At 37.3% G+C, this 21,849-nt stretch overlaps 1 protein-coding gene across 4 annotated transcripts; it reads left to right on the forward strand.

Moving 5' to 3' along the window:
- Window positions 1-1,161: 1,161 nt before the first annotated feature.
- LOC121854702 (ribokinase-like) lies at window positions 1,162-21,555 on the forward strand. 4 transcript variants are annotated; one of them, XM_042349421.1, is made up of 8 exons: window positions 1,164-1,404; window positions 5,395-5,474; window positions 10,774-10,906; window positions 12,494-12,620; window positions 17,949-18,113; window positions 18,860-18,951; window positions 20,161-20,343; window positions 21,314-21,555. In XM_042349421.1, exons 2-8 carry the CDS (start codon window positions 5,422-5,424, stop codon window positions 21,488-21,490), a joined length of 930 nt encoding a protein of 309 aa, XP_042205355.1. In that variant the 5' UTR covers window positions 1,164-1,404; window positions 5,395-5,421; the 3' UTR covers window positions 21,491-21,555. The 4 variants fall into 4 exon arrangements, with proteins under 4 accessions (XP_042205356.1, XP_042205355.1, XP_042205352.1 ...); XM_042349418.1 differs by having other exon boundaries at window positions 1,166-1,404; window positions 5,376-5,474; XM_042349420.1 differs by lacking the exon at window positions 1,164-1,404 and adding an exon at window positions 1,429-1,545 and having other exon boundaries at window positions 5,376-5,474.
- Window positions 21,556-21,849: the final 294 nt, after the last annotated feature.

A 21,849-nucleotide genomic window follows, 5' to 3' on the forward strand; every position in this document is an offset into this window, starting at 1 on the left:
CAAGCGTGATGTAGAGAGAGCTGGTTGGTGAGGGTGCTCAGAGGAGGACAGCTTGTGGGTCGCCATGCTCGCCGGCGGGAGCGAGGACCGCCAGGCAGGCGGAGGAGGAGGAGGTGTTGCTGGCTGGTTGGTGTAGGTAGAAAAGAGAGAGATCACCACGAGGTCAGGTCTTAAATAGTGGGGGGTAGGCGTGGCTTAGTAGTTGACCTCCGTGATTTATGGCGGAGCTGGTTGACCCAGACCACGAGGCATACACGGGAATTTCGTGCGGTCTGAGTAATTACCCAAATGTACCCAAATGTAGCAAAATGTAGCCGCAATGAAGTCAAATAATGGTCCTACATGAATAAATCGGACTGCTAATCACTTCTGGACTAGTATTTGGTGTCACAAAGTCACAAAAAATTGGAAAACTTACTTTCATCTGAGTTGTGTTGTGTTAGGTTAGGTTAGGTTAGCTTAGGTTAGGTTAGATTAGGTTAGGTACATGCACTTGCTCTATTAACTCAGATTAAATTAAGTTTACCAATTTTTTGTGACTTCGTGACACCAAATACTAGTCGAGGTTAGGTTAGGTTAGGTTCGGTACATGCACTCGATCTATTAACTCAAATTAAATTACGCTTTCCAATTTTTTTTTATTTTGCGACACCAAATACTAGTCGAGAAGTGATTGGTAACCCGATTTATTCATGTAGGAGTAGGACCAGTATTTGACTTCATTGCGGCTACATTTGGGTAATTAGTCGGACCCGAATTCTTGGGGTCGGCTACTCAGCGATAAACAGCGTTTGTAGGGGAAAAATCCACTACAATACCACTGTAACATTTAAACTCATTCAAAGTCATTTAATTCCCTTATTTAATATCAAAGTCCCACATTTAAACTTGTTCATAAAATGTTTCATTTACGTTAATTTTCTACGTTGTGATACAAGAAAATGGAACTTTTGCATGGGAGGACTACTTTACTCTTTTAGATAAAGGTGTAGAAGAGTGACCCCCTGGTGGTCACCCTCTACACCTTTACCCTTTTTTATTATGGCTGTAAGATAAAGCAATTATTTTACTTTATTTTATTTTATTTTATTAGCCACTGATCGGCCTGTTAGCCACTTGGGGGCCGTGGCCCATGACGCGTGAGTCATGTGTTTAAGGCACTGGTGGCACCGTGGGCATGTACTGTACTGGCTCTCTGTTACCACAGACACCCATTAAGAATGTTCTAACACAGATATACAGTATATGACTCGGTTAAATGTTTCATGTTATTAGAAGTAATTTACCATAATATAACCATTAACTCCGTAAAAAAAGTGAGGTCCTCTGCGCTTGTCGACAGTCGTCAGACCCAAATAGTCTTGTCAACAAACTCACGTGACAGGAATAGCCGATGTACTGTAGGTATGTTAACTATAACACCTGTAACTCATCTTATATTAGTTCATAAAGCAATAAATTATTTCGTGGGTCTTTTGGCCACTTATGTCTGCTGCTGGCGTCTCGTTTATTTCCAGAAGACAAATGTAAAACAACCAGGGATACGTAAGAATGATCGTCTTTCTCGTAAAACTCGGCAATAAATTAAAAATAATTGTAGGAGCACAAATGATAACCAATCTCCACCACGACCATTGTGAGACTGGTCAATGAAATTACCCAGGGCCTTTGAAAATAATTAAATGCGATTGGTCGAAAAAAAAATCGTGAAGATATCGATACACAGATAACATAAGACAGACTGAAAACTACTTAAAATCAATTAAATTAAACTGTGTTGCTAGTATCCATTTCCGCCAGGTGTATATGGGGTTCAAAATGCTCAGAATAGTGAGATCTAAATGTCCAGTTTTAGGTATATCGTTATTTCTAACAACTTTTCTTAGTAAAATTTTCATTGCAAATGATTAGTGTTCCAGAAAATTGCTTTAATTTCTTAGAATATGGGCAACTTGTAAAAATTTACCAGGTTAGGTTAGGTTGGTTGTTCTTGGTAAAGGTGTAGGTAACGGCTACCACCAGAAGTTGTTTGTTGATTTTCTTTATTTTTGGTGTACTTATTGTTTTGATGATTTCAAGTATATTAAAATAAACAACTTTCTATTATGATCTTAATTTTTATATATATTTTTTTATTTATTTTTTTTATTTTTTTTTGGCTCCATCCCGCTTCACAATTCTCCTCCCTGCACCATTTTTGTTGTTTACCTTGCTGAATCCCTCTTCAAGAAACGTTTCCTATAAATAATTGTGAATGCTTCCACGAATTTCTCCTCGCCATTGCTGATTTATATCAACCTCAATATTAAGGTAAGTTGTTTAACACATAAATTAACACAATAATGCATAGAACCTAATAGAACCTGACCTAACATACCCAACCTATGGGTATGTTAGGTCAGGGTCTATGCATTGTCGTTTCCATTTTTGTGTTTAATATCATAATATTAGTGTGTAGAAAAAATTTCAACCAGTTCGGACAATTCCTTCTGGTGGTAGGTAGCCGTTGTCTACTCCTCTATTGTTGTTCTCCAAGCCCGGAACAGCTATACGTATACCAATTCCAGCTAACAGGGAGGTTTCTTTTCATTTCTCCACAATTATAAAATATAAACTTTTCTCATTATTTTACAATAAAAAGTGCTTTTCACAATACAGTAAGTCCTCGCTTAACGAAAGTCCCGCTTAGCGTTTCGGTACTACGTCGCTGAACTTTAGAGACCAAAAATTCGTTTGACATCCCGGTGATCCTCTACTACGTCGTTTTGTGTCGTCACGGACTACTTTCTACGTCGCGTCACCTGCTTTTGTCTGGCCGCGCTACGCTCTCTCGACTCGGTGCGTTGCCCTCACTTGCGGAACGTCACAGCATCCCCAAGCGACTCAAGCTAGTGTAGTGAAGACGTGGGGTCAATTATGAATTGAAATGGAATTGATTAAAAAAATCCGTGAATTTGAATTGAATTGGAATTGAAAAAAATACAAAATTAATTGAATTGAATTGGAATTGATATGAATTGATGTAATGAATTGATGTGAATTGATAAAATAATATATTATGCTGTCATGACTCTGACAATGAAGTGCAAGACATTCGTGACCTTCTGACTGTGCAATACGATATGGCACGCAGTGTTGATCCTACAACAGCAGACACTTCCCCTGCTGAACCACCAATGATGAAGAGGAACAAGTTCTTTGCCCTGGCCAACTGGTCTTCTGCACCAAGACCAACTCCATCACTGAGGTCTCACTCTACCTCAACCAGTCATGTCTACAGGAAGATGGTGATCACCTTGGCTACTGGAAGGCCAACCAACCTGAGTTTCCTGTCCTCACCAGGCTTGCAGCAAAGTACCTGGCTATTCCTGCTACATCGGCTCCTGTGGAATGACTGTTCTCCATTGCTGGCAAGCTCTTCAGGCCAGAGAGGGGCAATTTGAGCAACTTATGATGATCAGATGCAAAATCCTCAGTAACTTGGACTCATTCATATTTTGTTTACTAATACAAAGAATTAAACCATTTGAACTTTTGGTTGGTAAAGAATATGATTGGTTTGTGTGGTAGAGCATTTTTTATAAAAATAAAGAAACTAATTTGAAACCTCAAATTTTTATTTCTTTCCATTAGATTAATGGTAGATTAGAATTGATTTTGAATTGAAAAACATTTGAATTGAATTGAATGAAATATCGACCATAATGAATTGAATTGGAATTGAAGATTTCTTTTTTCGAATGAATTGAATTGGAATTGATTAATTCAAAATTTATTCTGAATTGGAATTGAATTGAATTGACAAAAATTAATTGACCCCATCTCTGGACTGAAGAGGCAATGTAAGACTATTACCCTTGCTACGAAAATGGACGTATTAACCCGATTTGAAAAAGGGGTACGTTCTGTGGACATGGCTGCTATGCTTGGTCTAACCCCCACAACAGTGCCTACTATCCAGACCAACGCTGACAAGCTTAAGGTTAGTGCTGGAAGTGGTTCTTCTCCGAGTGCTACTAAGAAGACTCGTACTAGAAGCACTGTGATAGAGAAGGTGGAAAAGATGCTGGCAATGTGGATGGAGGACCAGAATCAATGCAATGCCCCTGTGAGCCTCATGGTTATCCAGCATAAGGCCAGATCCCTTGTTTGATGACATGAAGGAAACAGAGGGTGAAGGATCAAAGGAAGAGTCCTTTATGGCCAGCTGAGGATGGTTTCAACGATTTAAGTGTCGGTATAACTTCCACAACATAAAGGTGACAGGTGAAGCTGCCAGTTCAGATGCGGTTGCTGCCGAGACATTCCCGCCAACAACGGAGGAGGAGCAAGCAGCGGCGGAGGAACCCCAGTCAGAGCAGGAGGAGGCAGCCGCAGAGTCTCAGTGACTCACCACCCTCCTCTCCCGCCCTCCTCTGCTCCCACCTTCCTCCGCTCCCGCCATCCTCCTCCTTTGCTCCACACACTCGCTCTACCACCTCCGTCTATCAGTGAATACCAATACAAACTTAGTACTGTAGTTCTATATACAGCTCCTCCCTGACTTACCACCTACTCGACTTACGTCCACCCGCACTTACGACCTGCCTCAGTCGTACCAAAATTTGGTCAAATTACGTATTTTCGAGTCTCAAAGTCAGTACAGGTACACATATAAAATTTTTATCTGTAATTCACTTTAAAATGGCTGGCAAGCTTAAAAGTGAGTGTTTTGTGGTGCTGAGAAGAAAAAGAGACCCCCATTTTAGATTTTATATGTATTGTTTAAGCATTTCTGACTTACGACCATTTCGACTTACGACCATTTCGACTTACGACCTGGATGTCGGTTCCTAATCCCCTCGTAAGTCGGGGAGCAGCTGTACAGTACTATTTTCTATAGAAATGGCAATGATTTTCTGTATATGTAACTTTTTTCATGGAGCAAAGGGAGGCTGGGGAACATAACTCCCGTATTTTATCTATTTCTTATGGAGAAAATTGATCCGCTTAACCTTGTTAAGCATAACGTCGCGTTTTCAGGATGCAACCCCGACGTTAAGAGAGGACACACTGTACTGTACAGTACTGTATCTAATAATAAAATTTATAAAAAAAAAATTCTGTACCAGTGTGGAAGCCTTATGGTATATTTGTATGTCATTAAAAATATGTTGGCATACTAGTGTACATTCCTTCATTTCTTTGATACTCTTCTTTTCTTAATGCTGTACATGCACTTTCTCTATTTCATATACTGTACTGTATTGTACCGTAATTGGAAAAATAGGCTTGTAGAATACAGTAAATACTGTAGACTGAATTTGGAACATGCTGATAATAATTTATAAGCAAGAGACTCACTAAATGTACTGTATATACTTTATTGGTTTCAGATATTGATTAAACTTGTAGATTTGTACATCAGTGCTAAGGAAGATCATGAGTACCCCTAAAGTTGTCGTGATAGGCTCCTGTATGACAGATCTTGTAAGGTAAGTACAGTAATACTGTATTGTAGTACCAAACATGTACACTTGCCACAAAAAGTTCTCAAACGCTCAATGGGTCATACAATATGACGAAACTAATGAAGAATCTGACTATTGCTCTGAAGAACTTTTATTGCAAATTAAATTACTTCTTTTCACCTGTAAAGACCATAAAGTCAAGCAACACAGGGATATATTATTATGAAATACGGAACCACTTTGTAACCAGACATACCAACCATTTTGAGATTATAGGAGCCATAGTGCTCATTCTGAAATCTGTCGCACTCAGCTGTTCAAGAAATTTTTGTGGCGAGTGTGCCTTATACAATTTGTATATCTTCAGGTTATGGCTGCTAGATTTGTTAAGCTGTTAAATTTTAATTATTATTAAATTCAGGGTTGGCTGATTTAAACAAATGGTTTAAACCAAACAATTTTGTTTTTTTAATCTGTCTTTTTTCCTGCTTCTTATAAGTTTTTTTTTTTATTTATTACTTACAGATGTTTTTAATTATTTATAGTACATTTGGAAATGGCATATACTGTAATTGGGTAAACATAAAAGCATTGTGGGAGGCATTACAAGTGTATGGGGTGGTGGGAAGGCTTTTAAATGCAGTAAATGCATTCTATGAAAACAGCAGGGCAACAGTAGGAGTAAATGGGAAAGAAAGTGAAACATTTGAAATAAACGTGGGTGTTAGACAGAGCTGTGGTTGTTCAATATAGGGAGCCAAGTTGCCACTGTTCAGTATAACTGGTGACTGCTTCTGTTTATGGTTGGGCTCTAAGCCTCTGATACTAGTACTGTATGTTCAGATCATGTATTATACGGGTCCAGAGGAGTAAAGTTGCCACTGCCCATCTCTCTCTCTCCAACTGTACTGAAATGAATTCTTAAAAATTTTCAACTGTAAAAGTAGAATATTTTCTTCCATTCATTAAGATGAACTTAAACTTAGTTTTTGCCTTTAAGCATGTAGGATGAGTCTGGGTGACTGATCAAAGCTTTTGTTTTTCAAATTTGACCTTTGTACAGTGACTTTTTTAGGTGGAAAAGGGTATAAATGATTACTAAATCATCCTAAATGTACTGATCATGATTAATGTCATATTAAAACTTATCAAATAGGCTACAACCCTGGTTTTTCAAGGTCACACTTTGGTGTTTATTTGTTCTTCTGGATGTACTTATAGTATGTACAGTGAGTCCTCTCTTAACGTTGCGGTTCCATTCCTGAAAACCGCAACGTTAACGGAATCAATTTTCCCCAAAAGAAATAGATAAAATACGGGAGTTATGTTCCTGAGCCTCCCTTTGCCCCATGAAATACATTACATAAACAGAAAGTCAATGGCATTTTTATATAAAATAGTACAGTAATACCCCACTTTACGCGGTTCTCGTTAACGCGTTTCCACATTTACGCGGTACCCCGCCAGAACCGGAATTCCCACTTTACGTGGTGCATCTACTCATATACGTGGGAAGCGGCGCAGGCAGGGTGCACACAAAGTCGCCCAGTCATCAAAACTTTACCGAGTTCTTCACCCGCCACCCACCACAGCCGGCCCAAGTCACTGATAATTATAGTGAGGATATGGACTTATATGGACTTTGAGGGGTTTGACAAAGAGGCCCTGCAAGCCTCTGTGGTGGATAGTGATACAATTGATACAAGTGATACAGGTGAGGGCCAATAATCTGCCCTCTGCCTCGGAACCAACCCCCCATCCCCGTGTGTCCAGCCATCTTTTTTACTAATGTAAGTGTTAAAAAACCTGATATTATTGATATTTCTCTTAATTATTAATTGTGTGTGCATACCATCATAAAATTTTTAAGAAGTTATTTTTACTACAACGTAGGTATTGTGTCTGAAAAAGTGGAGTTTGGGGGTCAGCCCAGTCTCTATTTCAATTAATCCCATATGTTCTGTTGTTCCATTTACGCGTTTCCTGCTTTATGCTGGCCTCCGTGGGTTCAATTGACCTCGTAAAGCGGGGTTATACTGTATATATATAAATAAACTAAATCATTTTGTATTGTACTCACTGACAGTGGTGGGCACAGCTAAACGAAAAGTTAGCTTCGCTAACCGCTAATCTGCTAACTAAAAAGTTAACTTCGCTATTGCTAAACCGTTAAACAGCTAAAAAAAAATTGCGGAAGCTAACGCTAACCGCTAACTTTTATTATATGAATTTAGCTTTTTTTTTTTTTTTTCCCCTCATCTAAAACCCGTAAAAACAGACCTAGAGAGCAGAAATTTTCATATGTTGTCTTGTAGCTTAAACATAGAGCTTTCCAAAAAGGTATAGCATGTCAAGATCAGATGATGATCAAGGTGTACACAAATAATTAAATGAACAAATGAAATTAAACATTAGTTTACATTCAAGTTCCAACATACACTTTATAATCTTTATTTACTGTACGAAAAGACAGAAAGTATTAAACGAATGCAAAAACTATAGTACTGTATAGCATAGGTAGCAAATAGCATTATGCCAAGATCAGATGATGATCAACTTATCAAGGTGTACACTGTACACAATTTCACAAATAATTAATTTGCATTTTCATACAATACCAACCACATACTGGTACACATTATACCAGTGCATTTTTATATAACTTATTGTTGGTCTTAGTCATGTAAATACAGTAAACAGAAAACTCTAAACTTTAATGAAAAGTAAGTTTTTAGAAAATTTTGTTTGGTGCACACCTTGGATGACATCCTGGTTATGAACTTATGCAGTACTTAGCATAACCAAATATATTGACACAAAAACAATCCTAATTAAATTAACAAATAAATGAGAAATGAAATTATGCATTAGTTTACAATTACATTCTATGATTCTTTCAACATACACTGACAGTCTTTATTTACTGTAAAAAAAAGTATTAAACTTTAATAATCAAAAAATTCCATTCGTTCAGCTGCTGCAGCGCGGCGTCGACAAATCATGTTGTATCACGTTTACAGTACTAACACGCAGTCAACCAAGCGTGCCTGACTGGCTGATGAAGACACGAGTCGTGGCATCACATGCTTACAACCGACAGGAACAAACATGTATAAATTTTGTTCGTGGAACCAAATTTAGCGGAAGCTAATTGGTCCGCTAATGGTTTCCAAAGTTAGCGAAAACGCTAATCCACTAACAAGAAAGTTAGCTTCGCTAATTAGCGGATTAGCGGAACCGTGCCCACCACTGCTCACTGATGGATGGAGGTGGTGGAGCGAGTGTGTGATGGGTAGTGGAGCGGGAGAGGAAGAGGAGGGTGGCAAGTCACTGTGACCCGGCGGGTGGCTCCTCCCGGTTTAAAACCTCCATTTTCGTAGCAAGGCTAATGGTCTTACATTACTTCTTCACAACACTAACATCAGTAGCACTTGATGGGTGCTTGGAAGCCATTTCGAATTGTAGAGTACAGTATTAAGAGCAAAATCACTTAAACACACACGAACGTTGTGGAAGCCTAACAAAGACTGATGCCGCTTGGGGGCGCTGTGACGTTCCGCGAGTGAGAGGTAGCGCGCCAAGACGAGAGAGGGTGATGCGCTGTAAAAAGTAGTCCGTGACAATGCTAAAAAAGACTTTACTTGTATAATGAGTCGTGTGGACTTTTATCGAATTATCGGTATCAAAAGAATAGCGATGTTATAACGAAACAACGTTATCAGGGGAAACGTTAAACGAGGACTTACTGTAGTTAGAGAACACTTAAATTTTAATTCTGAGAGAAAAAGTGTTTTTGGTCTAAAATCCTATGAAATCCATTTTGGCCATAATCTTGATCTCACCGATTTTTTTTCAAACTCTCAATACTGTACTGTACAGTATATGTACCCCTGAACATGCTGATAAAGGATCTCTTGTATGCAATTTGATATCTGTAAAATTATGTCCAAATGACATCTCAAATATTATAATTGCTGTGCAGTATTTTTCTAATGCTAACACTTGTTGCCTAAGGTTTTTATAATTATTAAAAATATTTAAAGGTCAGAATATGAAGAGTGTGTGTATTTACTCCCAATTCCAGCCACCCTCCATATTATGAATGGAAGGGGTAAAAACCTTGTACAGTACTTCCTTGTTTCCATCTTGTTCCCCACATACAGTACTGTATGTTATTTGCTTCTTATTGATGCTTCTTTTTATAGTGTATCATTAACACCTCAGTATAAAGGGTGAACTTTTAACTATTTCTTTGTCACCACTTAAACTTTACTTTATAATATAACACTAATAATGAACCTCTTAATTAATGTGGTAGCATGATATGACATGAGAGGTTAGGCATGTGAATTATAAGGTGTACAGTATTTTTAAGGATGGTAATTATTGGAAGGAATGAGCAGTGATACATATATTTTACTTGCTGTAATTAGTATTTTTTAAAAGCAGTTAATAAAACTGTGACAATTTGAACCATCAATCACTTAGGTACAAACAATACTGAGTACTTTACTTTAACACTTAGACAAAATATAAGTAGGTACAACACTCATTGAACATATACTAACTTATGGGTAATATTACACAACAGTGACACTAGAAAGATGGTCATTCTAAACACTTTTTAATATCACTCAATCAAGTTATTACTTATAACACTGTCAAATACCTGGACTCTAATTCACAATAATAATTAATTAGTATCCATGGAGAAACACTCAACTACTCAGACTGGTGGTCACATTTCTTGGCGAATCGGCTCTCAAGCGAACAAGGAACATTCATGGAGGGCGGTTAGACTTCAGAGAATTTGGCGGGTGACAGGTTCTGCCTCGTGATTATGAGATTTCAAATATAAAAATGGCAGTTATTTCAATACATTCAAAACAATCTTCAGTGGTGAATAGACATCTCATATTCTCTCATGACTAGCAGAGGGATCTTGAATGTTTCAGCCATAAGTTGGTTATACATAAGCATTCACTCGTAATTTTAAATTTGCAAACATCAACACAGTATTTCTTTTGAATCGACTGAAATGCATGGTAGAAAACTTACGTCTGAGTGGGGGACCTTCAAGGAACACATTACAATATAGCTATGTGTTTTCGGGATTACTGAACGTAATATGAATCAAATTATATTAAGTTAACTAACATGTATGATTGTGATTAGTACATCAGAATGAGAATTTAGAGACCTATGAGTTAAATAAAAACATCAAGATCTGTCTCAACATTGTGAAGGTATTATGGTCGGTGTCAAAAATGTATACATTACAGTGTGAGGTGAAAAAATTAAGACATAATTTATATCATTACAGTTACACTCCTCGACTGCCTGCACTAGGTGAAACAATTCACGGTCACCGTTTCAGTGTGGGTTTTGGTGGAAAGGGTGCAAATCAGTGCATTGCAGCAACCAGACTCGGAGCCACAACAGCAATGGTTGCTATGGTATGGTGAACTTTATGCTCCTGTGTGTAACATTTTTCACACTATAATTGGGTCATTGAGAACTCTGTAGCATCTGCTGAAACATTTTCTAATTCTTTCATACAAATTTGAGGAGCCTTACGTACAGTGGGTGGCTGAGTAGTGGTCATACTCACATGATGTAGGTAAACTTTAGTGCTTGTATATGACATCACAATATTATGTTCATGAACCATGGGTATAGGCATAGGAAGCAGGGGTCATTCTTTGTGTCAGGTCCATTTTATCTCACTTTGTCAGCTCCATCGTATCTTGTCAATGAGAGAAAAATAAAAAGGGAGGAAAATAAGATTACCACTGGTATGGCTGTATATACATGTGCAGTTTTCTTGTCTTGTTTACAAATAATAGTACTGTAATTGACAAACAAAACTTTGGTTTATGTAACCCCTTTTAACATAAAGGGGGCCCCCCAAATTCGTGGGGATTAGGTTCTCAAATGGCTGCGAATCGCCAAATCAACGAATAACAAATAACATTTGCTAAAAGGGTGGGGGGACTTTTACCTGTGTATAAAGAAATGTGTACAGTATTCCTTTTATGTGTTTACCATTAGGACAATTATTTCTTTTACCTGTATGTGTGTGTGTACACACGCACACACACAAAACACACACAAATAAATACTAATGGAAAAATACTCTCACAAATAATCAAAAACAACAATTATTAAAAATGTGACAGTCTACCCTTAAGTCCGTGCTTTATTACTGTACTGTACTTTTATTAATAAAGCATGGACTTGAGGGTAGACTCACATTTTTAATAATTTTTGTTTCTCATTATTTGTGAGAGTATTTTTCCATTATTATTTATTTGTATGTGTTTTGTGTGTGTACACACACACACACACACACTTGTAGGTATTTACAATACAGGTAAAGGAAATTACTGTCTCTAGAATGAATGGCACCCTGTCCCAGCTGCAAAAATGCCAGCAACTTTAAAACTACCCACAGACATTCTTGGGTATATCCAGAGTGTCATCCGCAAATAATAGAGGACCTCAAAATAAAAATCCGCAAATTTGGGGGCCCCCTGTATTTATAAAAATTTAGCAGCTTTATAAATATAATTACTGTACTGTATTGACAGTATTCAGTAAATTCTAAGAATTATTTTTCTTTCTACCAGTGAAAGGTTTAACTTTTGTGTGTTTTTTAGAGCACATAGAGACCTTTGTTTGGGTCAGTCCTTGGGTTAATTCATCCAACTCAGACTTTAAGACCAACAATGTTGGTGCAGCAGTAGAGGTTTAGATGTAGTTTAAGTTAATAAATTTATGTACAGGATTATCTGTTGCCCTTCAAGTTGATAAACTTACAAGGAGGATCACATATAGTCCACATCACCATTGTACTGTACAACCATTTTGCATATTACTGAGGGGGGTGTCCATCTGTATAGTGTTAAGATTTGTCCTTGGTTGCGTGCATGTAGTGACGAGCCATCATTAGTTAGGATGACTGCCGGGTATATTAAGCCACATCAGTATGTATGATGGTAACTTGGGAGGTTATTACTATTATAAAGTTTTCTTTGAAACAGGTTGGAGATGATTCATTTGGCCAGAACTATTTACAAAATTTCCATGACAATGGTGTGAACATTTCTCATGTTGGAGTGACAAGTGAAGCAGCAACTGGTGTGGCACCAATTGCAGTTGATGATGCAGGTACTGTATTATTATTTTGTTGCTTTATATAAGTGGAGTTGTGATAATTCCTGGGTTAGGTACCAGAAGACATTGTGAATTATAAGTCCACTAGGTGTAATTCAAGATTATTTTCTTTAAATCACCACTGCACTGCACTATATATTGTCAATATGTAAAATAAATTTCAGAATGACCAATAATTGTACCGTAAAATTGTAAAAATAGTTTATGTTCAAGAGAGCACAAGCAAGATGTTACCGACCACTAACCAGAGATACAAACTGATGCCTTGCTGGGTGAGTCAAGTGGCTTATTGGCGCACCAAAAACTATTTTCCTGTACTGCGATAATGTTAAATCAGTGTTAAAATGACTAAAAATTTTAATATAAAACTTAGAAAATTATTGAATAGTAGTACAACCTTCTTGATATTTACTCAAATGGGAATGAATTTAAGCCCTAGAACCGATTGCAGTACTGTATTCGCGGACTAATATTCCAACTGGTGAGCAAGCAAAAACATGTTGACATGATTTCGTAAAAGTTTCATTAACTGAATTTTTTCTTTAACCAAATTGAAGATTCTTATGGAAGGTAATTCGGGGTCTAGCTGTGTGTGTGTGTGTGTATATGTATATATGTATATATATATATATATTATATATATATATATATATATATATATATATATATATATATATATATATATATATATATATATATATATATATATATATATATATATTATATATATATATATATATATATATATATATATACACACACACACACACACACACAGCTAAACCCCGACTTACGAAGGGGTTAGGGACCCAAATCCAGGTCGTAACTCCGACATGGTAGTAAGTCCGACATAGATAAAAAAATAAATAAATAAATAAATAAATAAAAAAAAATTAAAAATCTACACAATGAAATACAGTACACTAAACGTAATAATGAGGAATGGATACAGTACAGAGTAATAAATAATGAAATGGATACAGTGTGACTGAGCACTTACCTTAAATGTAGTCAGCTGAATGCACAGGGCCCCCATAATTTTCTATTTACAGGATACATGGAGACTATATTAATTGGAAGAAGCAGAAGAGGAGACAGGGCTGGGTGGGTCATCAATGTCGCTTTCTTCAGACAGGTTTATGTGCTGTAAAAACTTGCTGGTTGAAGGTATTGGTTCATCTTGAGGGAGTGAAGAGGCAGCACTGGTGGGGCATGAGGAGACAGCACTGGGGGACTTCTTGAAATAGATGTCCAATTTACACTGCACAGTTTGCTTTTTCTTTTCATTATAAATTCCTCTGTAGCAAGCAAGCGCATCTTGGATCGTCCTGTCAACTTTGGCATAACGCTCATAATTTTGATCCATGTCATCAAACATTTGCATTGCTTTATTAATTGTAGCAAATGCCTCTGCCATTTGTTTCACTGAAAACTTTTTGGGGGTGCAGGTTCTTCTTCTACATTTTGTATCTCTTCTTCCTCTGCAATTTTCTGTGCATCTAGTTCAATAAGATCCTCGTTACTGAGCTCTTCTGCTACACTTTCAACCAACTGTCCAACATCTTCAGTATCAATTTCTAACTCCAGCTGTTTACCTAACTCCACTATCTTGTTACTAATATCCAAAATAACTTCATTTTCATTAAATACTTTGAAACTGTGCACATATCTTTTCAGGATTTTCTTCCGTATTCCATTCATGCAATGTTTTGTAACCTGATCCCATGCTGTACTAATGTTCTTTATACATGACTAAATGTTGTACTCCTTCAAAAACTGTCTGAGCGTTTTCTCACCTTCAGTAGCAGCAACAGCCTGAGCGAAGGTCGTGCGTAAATAATACGCTTTAAAGGCAGCAATAGCACCTTGATCCATGGGTTGGATGATAGAGGTAGTGTTAGGTGGAATGTACACTACCTTAACATCAGGGTGCATGTCGTCCAGGTGTGGTGGGTGTCCCGGAGCATTATCCAAAATCAGTAAAATCTTGAATGGAATCTGTTGTTGCAGACAATACTCCTTGGCTCGTGGAATGAAACAAGTAATGAACCAATCCTCAAACAGTACTAGGGTCATCCAGGCTTTCTTGTTACTGCGATAAAACACTGGCAGTGTGTGCTTGCTGACATGTTTAAAAGCCCTGGAGTTCTCTGAATTATAGATCATGAAGGGCTTTAGCTTGAAACCAGCAACATTCCCCCCCAACAGAAGTGTAATTCTGTCCTTGAATGCCTTGAATCCGGGTATTGTTTTCGCCTCTTTGTGGATGTATGTCCGCTCAGGCATGCGCTTCCACAATAATCTAGTCTCATCCACATTGAATATTTGCTCAGGCAAATAATTCCCTTCCACAATCACATCATCTAACTCCTCCTTAAAAGCTTCGGCAGCACCAACATCGGCACTAGCTGCCTCTCCACTCACCTTAACATTATGTAGACTGTGCCGTTTTTTAAATCTATCAAACCACCCATGACTTCCTGTAAAGGTTTGATCACATTTATCTCCTGCCTGCTCCTTCAGGCTTTGGAACTGGCTTCTTGCTTTAGCCTGTATGGTTAGAACGCTTAAGGGTACACGCTTCTGTATCTGGTCTTCTATCCATATCACCAATAATTTTTCCATATCGTGAATAGGACCTTGTCTTCTCTTTGATATTATAGTTCCCTTTATAGGTGTTGTTCCTTTCACTACTTCACGAATACGTTCCTTGTCCTTCAGAATAGTGGATATAGTCGAGTGTGAGAAACCTAGGTCGCGTGACATTGTCGCTACTGTTTTTCCATTCTCATACTGTGTTATTATCTTCAGTTTCATCTCAAAAGTAATTGCCTGTCTCCTTTTCCTTGGAACACCACCAGCACTCTCACTTTACGCTTTCCGGTCATTATAAAGTCAATTAAATACGATAATAACGAAAGTTCACAACGCGATCAGTATAGGATACGATAGAAAAAGTGCAAAAGAGGGCATGCAAGATTATTCTCTCCCCTTCCTACTCCATATATCAAGAGGCGCTCGACAAACTCATCCTTTCGACTCTCACTGACCATCACCACGACCTCATCTGCAAATTTGGTAAGAAGCTTCTACACCATCCTCGACACCGGCTCCTACTACCGCCTGAGATCCCTAGCCAGAGAATTGCTGTACGACACCGCAACCGCATCCACCCCATACGTGCACGAACTGATCGCTATAAGAACAGCCCAGTCCCAACCATTGTAAAAATTATCAATAACTTGTAATAAACCAGTGTATTCACTCCCAGTAAACACTACTCCTTGCACTGTCACTATGTTGAAATGAACTGTAGTTTGAGCTTTTCCCCATCTAATTATTCTATATCTTATTTGTATCACTTATGTTACTTGTATATTATTTGTAATTCGAAACCCATTCCCCAAATATGTAACTGTATATTTTCAGCCTTCTGGCTGCCAAGTTCTTTCAATAAACCGTTAATTATTATTTATTATTATTATTATTAGCCAAACACAAACAAAGCGCTCCACTGAGTGAGTGTACCCACGAGGCGACCCGAGACGCGCCACCCTCTCGCCCGGGACGGAAACGTTTCGGTATAGAAAATGCCCGCGTCATTTGAAAATATTTTTGGTCACGACGGTCGCAGTCGTATGTCCCGAAGGACGTACGGTAAAAGCAGGTCGTAAGTACCAATGGACGTAAGTTCATGTAGTCGTAAGTCGGGGTCTAGCTGTATATATAAACACAGTGGTCCCTCGGTTAACGAGCACAATCCGTTCTAGAAGGTTGCTCGTTAACCGAAACCATTGTTTTAATGGGTTTTTGGGTAATTGGTTCCAGCTCACCAAAAATTGCCTAAATTCAACAAAAATGGTAGAAAAGTACACTTACTTTGAGGTGTGTATGTAGAAGGCTCCTGGAGGATGATGATGATGATGATGATGATGATGATGGGAATTAGAATGGGGGTGGAGGAGAAGGGAGAAGAGAAGGCATTGGGATGGAAGAGAAGTCACCCCATGGTGCCATTTCACCCATAAAATTTTAGTTCTCTTGGTGTAATTCAAGATTATTTTCTTTAAATCAACACTGCACTGCATTGTATATTGTCAATATGTAAAATATATTTCAAAATGTCCAATAATTTGCTTGCAAACACGCAAAAAAAGAGTTTAGTTGAAGAGAGTCTCAAGCAAGATGTTACTTCCACTGAAAAGACAGAGACTGGCACCTGTTTGGTGTGTTGACAGGCTGGATGGCGCGCATGAAACTAGTTTCCTTACCTTCAATTATGTTCAATAATTGTTAAAAATGACCAAAAAATTTAATATTAAACTTTTAAAATTATTGAATAATATAAACGTTACTCTGACCACCTAAGTGATACGGGTGGTCCCCATTAGAGGTTCACGGCGCCATAAGCTCGTTGAAAGGCTTTGTGTGAAATATAACAAAGTCTAGGACTGCTTTTAGTATCCTGGTGGTCCAGCGGTTAGCGTTCCCCGGTCACAGTCATAGGCTTGTGTGCCGTGGGTTCGAATCCTGGCGGGTTGAGGTGTTGATTGTATGTAGAAGTCCGCGTGCTTTATATATATATATATATATATATATATATATATATATATATATATATATATATATATATATATATATATATATATATATATATATATATATATATATATATATACATACATACATATATACATACATACATACATATATATATATATATATATATATATATATATATATATATATATATATATATATATATATATATATATATATATATATATATATATATATATATATATATATATATATATATATATATAACTTTATGGTTTCTTTGTAAGTACATATTATTAAAAACCTCTAATTTTAATAAATACAGAATTAATGTACCTGGAATTTTTCAAATTTACACCTGGAAAACCTGGAAATGCCTGGTAATTTTGTTTTGTCTGGCCTGTAGACAACATGAAGCCTCATTGGCTTTCAAAACAGTCACCAAGTTCAGAGTTTGTAACAGCAATTTGGCTCTAGTTTCATTGTGTCAGGACAGTGTAGTCAGATGCTAGAACAGGCTTAAGTTGGGGGTACGGTACAGTATTGTGAAGGATATGTTATGCAGCTCACTTGTCTCTTCCCCTTAGCTATAAAACGAAATTCCACATTTCGAACTCTTTAATTATAGTGTACATACTTTCATAATTATATAAGCATGTATCAGTATTTGTACATTGTAATAAAAATAATTATGATAAATGTCAGTTGCTGGTATTGGGAAATAATCTTCTCTTGCATTGTATTGCTTGTACACATCTTCAGGTGACAACTGTATCATCATAATAGCAGGAGCAAATTTAAAGATGACAGCAGCAAACATAGAGAAGGCAGAAAAGATGGTAAAGGAGTCAACAGTGGTTGTCTGTCAGGGAGAGATCACCTCAGAAGCCACTCTTGCTGCTCTTGTAATGGCACGTAAACACAACGGTAAGACAAGAATATTTCCTCTGTGCTCCATACTCAGAAAAAGTGTATTGGTGGTTAACAGAATCTCCTTTTTTTTTTTTAGGTTTGTTTCACAACCTGAACCTTATAACAACTTAAACAAGTACAGTACAGTGTAGGGTATTATTGATGGTGAACAAAAGAGAGACTCGTGTTTTCTGTCATTCAGTGTTCAACAGTAATTAAGAAACAATCGCAACCAGTGCTTCATCTTCTGGATCCTCCTATTTCTTTGCTTGTGTAATTCATTATCCTTTACGATAATATCCACTACAGTACTATTAAGTCTTGTACACTTTCAAGACCCAGGTAGGCTTTATCCATAGGTACTTAGTGGTAGTTTCACACCTTCAGGGCCCAGGCAGGAATTATCCAGAGGTACTTAGTGGTAGACTCGACTCCATGTCACTCGCTCTTCTCATTTATAAAATAGGCTCTCGTTGTTTTATGTTTAATTCTTCATTTCATTCAGTTCATGTTACAGGAATGAAAGCTTTTAATTCCTTAATGTAAACGAGTTGATTACACATTTTAAAATGACAAAAGCTTACCCAGTATTACCTCCAGTGTTTGTCAGGCTATACAATCCTGGCAACACTGATGGTGAATGTAAGTAACCTTGGATCAGTATAGTATACAACATATCATAAATCCCATGACTTTCAACCTTTTTTTCTCCAGACTATCAGAAAGGAAATAATTCGGATTTAACTATTTTTTGTTCTCAGTTACAACTTTGATGAACGCTGCTCCAGCTGATGCTAACTTAGACCCAGCTATCATAGAAAATTCAGTCATTTTTTGTGTTAATGAGAGTGAGGTAAGCTGTTGATTTATTTAAGATTTACCTTAATAAAGTTTTGCTTTAAAATCAAAAGTTTGGAGTAAGGTACTGTAGATGAATTTTACAAAAAAAATAAGTAGATAAAGGGGAGGAATTAAGGTGTTGACTAAAGCAGGTGCCTAAGTGCCAAATGTGCAAATTTGAGATCAGGGTTTTCTCATTTTCTATTTTCTATTCTTCGTTGATTGATATACGTACTTACACCATAGATTACGTTTCGGGCATTTGAATGAATTTCCGAATGATTGCATCATGCACCAACACATGCCGAGCACGTGGGTGGGTAGGAGCAGAGTGATCATGTGCTACAATTGGCTATTACTGTCATGTGACTGCATGGGCTATCTATGATTGGCTGATGTATCTCGCAGTCTATCTCCTCAAATTCTAGCATCCTGACACTCTTCATTCATTGGCTGCTGCCATTGTACAAGCTTGTTCACTCGCTCACTGCTCATTACTATACTGGACCCCTACATTACGTTATGGATGTGTTCTTAATAAAGTGGCCATATTGAGAATTTTCTTCATGTGAACCATTTTTCCCCATATACTGTACTGTACTCCCATGTGAAAAGTGAAGATGCATTCACATGAAAAAATTTTCAGTCAACATAAGTAAATAAAAACATACATATAAATGGAGATATACTGTACTTGACATTTTTTAACACATTTAAATTATAATTTAGACATTTTGACAAATTTACTTACCACAAATGATAGTAAATAAATAAAAATACATATATTCTACTCATCAGAGATGTTAGTGAGTGGTGCATGAGGTGGTGGTGGGGGGGGATGGAGTTACAGGGAAGGAGAGGGAGTCTCAGCACTCAAACTGGCTTCTGCCTCATCCTGAAAATTGTCACCTTCTTCCTCATCATGTGTTGTAGGCTTTTCTCTGGTCACAAGAAAAGCATCATGAGTTATTTGCTGTTTCTGGTGCATCTTCTCTTTGTAGAGCTCCTCATAGCAGTTTTTTTTGCTCATTGGGCAAAGTGTGGGACAAATGCTTTTTTGAAACTGCAATTTCTTGTAAATCAAATCCTTGTAAATCAGAGTTTGCCTGTACAGCACTACTGTGTTGTAGTTTACATGGTGTCTCAAGTGGCCACTCATACTAAATGTTTTTCAGCATGATTATTAAGTTTCTAGATAATTATATATATTCTCTTATTTCAGGCTGAAGTCTTAACTAAAATTCAAGTTAAAAGAGTGGAAGATGCTCAGCTTGCTGCCAAGATACTGTTAACACGAGGTTGTCGTAGTGTCGTCATCACACTGGGAGGGGATGGGGCTGTCTACTCTACTCTTGATGAACATATTTATGTCCCTGCAGATAAAGTGACTCCAGTAGACACTACTGTTAGTACTATTGATATTGTTTTATTTACAGTCTTACAGTGTGATGTGCTAGATTTTAATGAGTTTGTATCCTGTGAGAAAGACTTGTGTAAAGATGAAAGAACGCATGATAATGAGACCTATTGATATTTGAATCTTGTCAGTCAAGGGGATAAGAACTATTCAGACCAGTTTGAGGATTCCTGCCTTTTTTACTCAAGGTGGCCATGCCAAGGGAAGGAAGCCAATGGCCTGTGTAGGATCCCTCCAGTGTTCTTGTTAGTTTTGTCTAGGGCTATTTTGAAGTCCAATACTGATCATGAATCCATAGCTTGGGCTGGTAGACTGTTCCCTAGAACTATCACCCTCTGTGTATAGAAATATATCTTTATACAGAAAGTCGCTGATTTGTGTTGTATATGCGTTCCCAAAAAGTTTGATGTTATTCAGACAATATATTGCCAGGACACATTTTTGGTCACCCTAACCTTTACAGTGAACTTCATACATTGGAGTCTCTCATCAGCACGAACCAGAGCAAACTACTAAGTTAAAATGTTATATGGCATGTTAAAGTGGTACAGTATATGATATTTGATGGGTGGGAAGGAAATGCAGGGTTGAGCTAACTTACTTTATTTTTCTAACATTTCAGGCTACACAGAACTCATTAAAGTACTGTCCATGTTTAAAATAAATGAAGTTTTCAGTTATCCAACTTAATTTTTACACTTGATTTCATACAGTAGAGCCTCTCTTTATGCACAAACCAAAGCAGACTACTAACTTCGGTGTCCCTCAGAATTTTCTCACAAAGTTTGTAGTTTTCTGCTGCACTTTTTCTACCTTTTTTGTATACTGGGATCATGTTGACTGATTTCCAGTCCCTAGATATTGTTCCTTCATCCTGATATTTCTTAAATTGGATTCTTAGTGAGTGTATGTATGTATTTATGTATATTTTCGCCCAACAAAAGCATTTTTATTCCAGGGTGCAGGTGATGCCTTTGTGGGAGCCTTGGCATACTTTCTAGCATACCATCCACAACTTACCATGGAGGAAATGATGCAGAGGTCGTGTAAGATAGCGTCTGTGTCTGTACAAGCAGCAGGCACACAGAGTAGCTACCCAACCAGGGATAAGTTACCTAGCCATTTGTTTGTATGATTTTTACATAGTGTAATTCACAACACAATTTGGAAAGTATATCTTCAAAACCAGATCTTATTGAATACTGCTTTTTATTTTAGAGCCCCTTCCCCCAACCCCCTCATTTCTTTTAGGAATATGACAACATATAGATTCTTTAAAAAAAAATCAACCACTGACCATCTGCTCTTTTAAAGCCCTCACTGACTGGGACTTGAAATGTGTCAAATTTTTCTTGTCAGGTATGCTGTTACATAATGAAGAAAGGAAAAAATTTTAAAGCAAAGTTATTTAGCTCTAACATTCACAAAAAAAAACTAATAGAAATCCATTTGTGATCATGGAGTGACTAGAAAAGTAGCAGGATCATGGAGATA

The sequence above is a fragment of the Homarus americanus genome, unplaced genomic scaffold (genome assembly GCF_018991925.1).
Source record: "Homarus americanus isolate GMGI-L3 unplaced genomic scaffold, GMGI_Hamer_2.0 scaffold53233, whole genome shotgun sequence".
Taxonomy (NCBI): domain Eukaryota; kingdom Metazoa; phylum Arthropoda; class Malacostraca; order Decapoda; family Nephropidae; genus Homarus; species Homarus americanus.

What these genes read in the sequence shown, in the direction of transcription:
- LOC121854702 (XM_042349421.1), top strand. Translation starts at nt 5,422, where the DNA reads ATGAGTACCCCTAAAGTTGTCGTGATAGGCTCCTGTATGACAGATCTT. An exon ending in CAACAGCAATGGTTGCTATG is followed by an intron (nt 10,907 to 12,493) that starts GTATGGTGAACT and finishes TCTTTGAAACAG; the next exon opens with GTTGGAGATGATTCATTTGG. An exon ending in AATTGCAGTTGATGATGCAG is followed by an intron (nt 12,621 to 17,948) that starts GTACTGTATTAT and finishes ACACATCTTCAG; the next exon opens with GTGACAACTGTATCATCATA.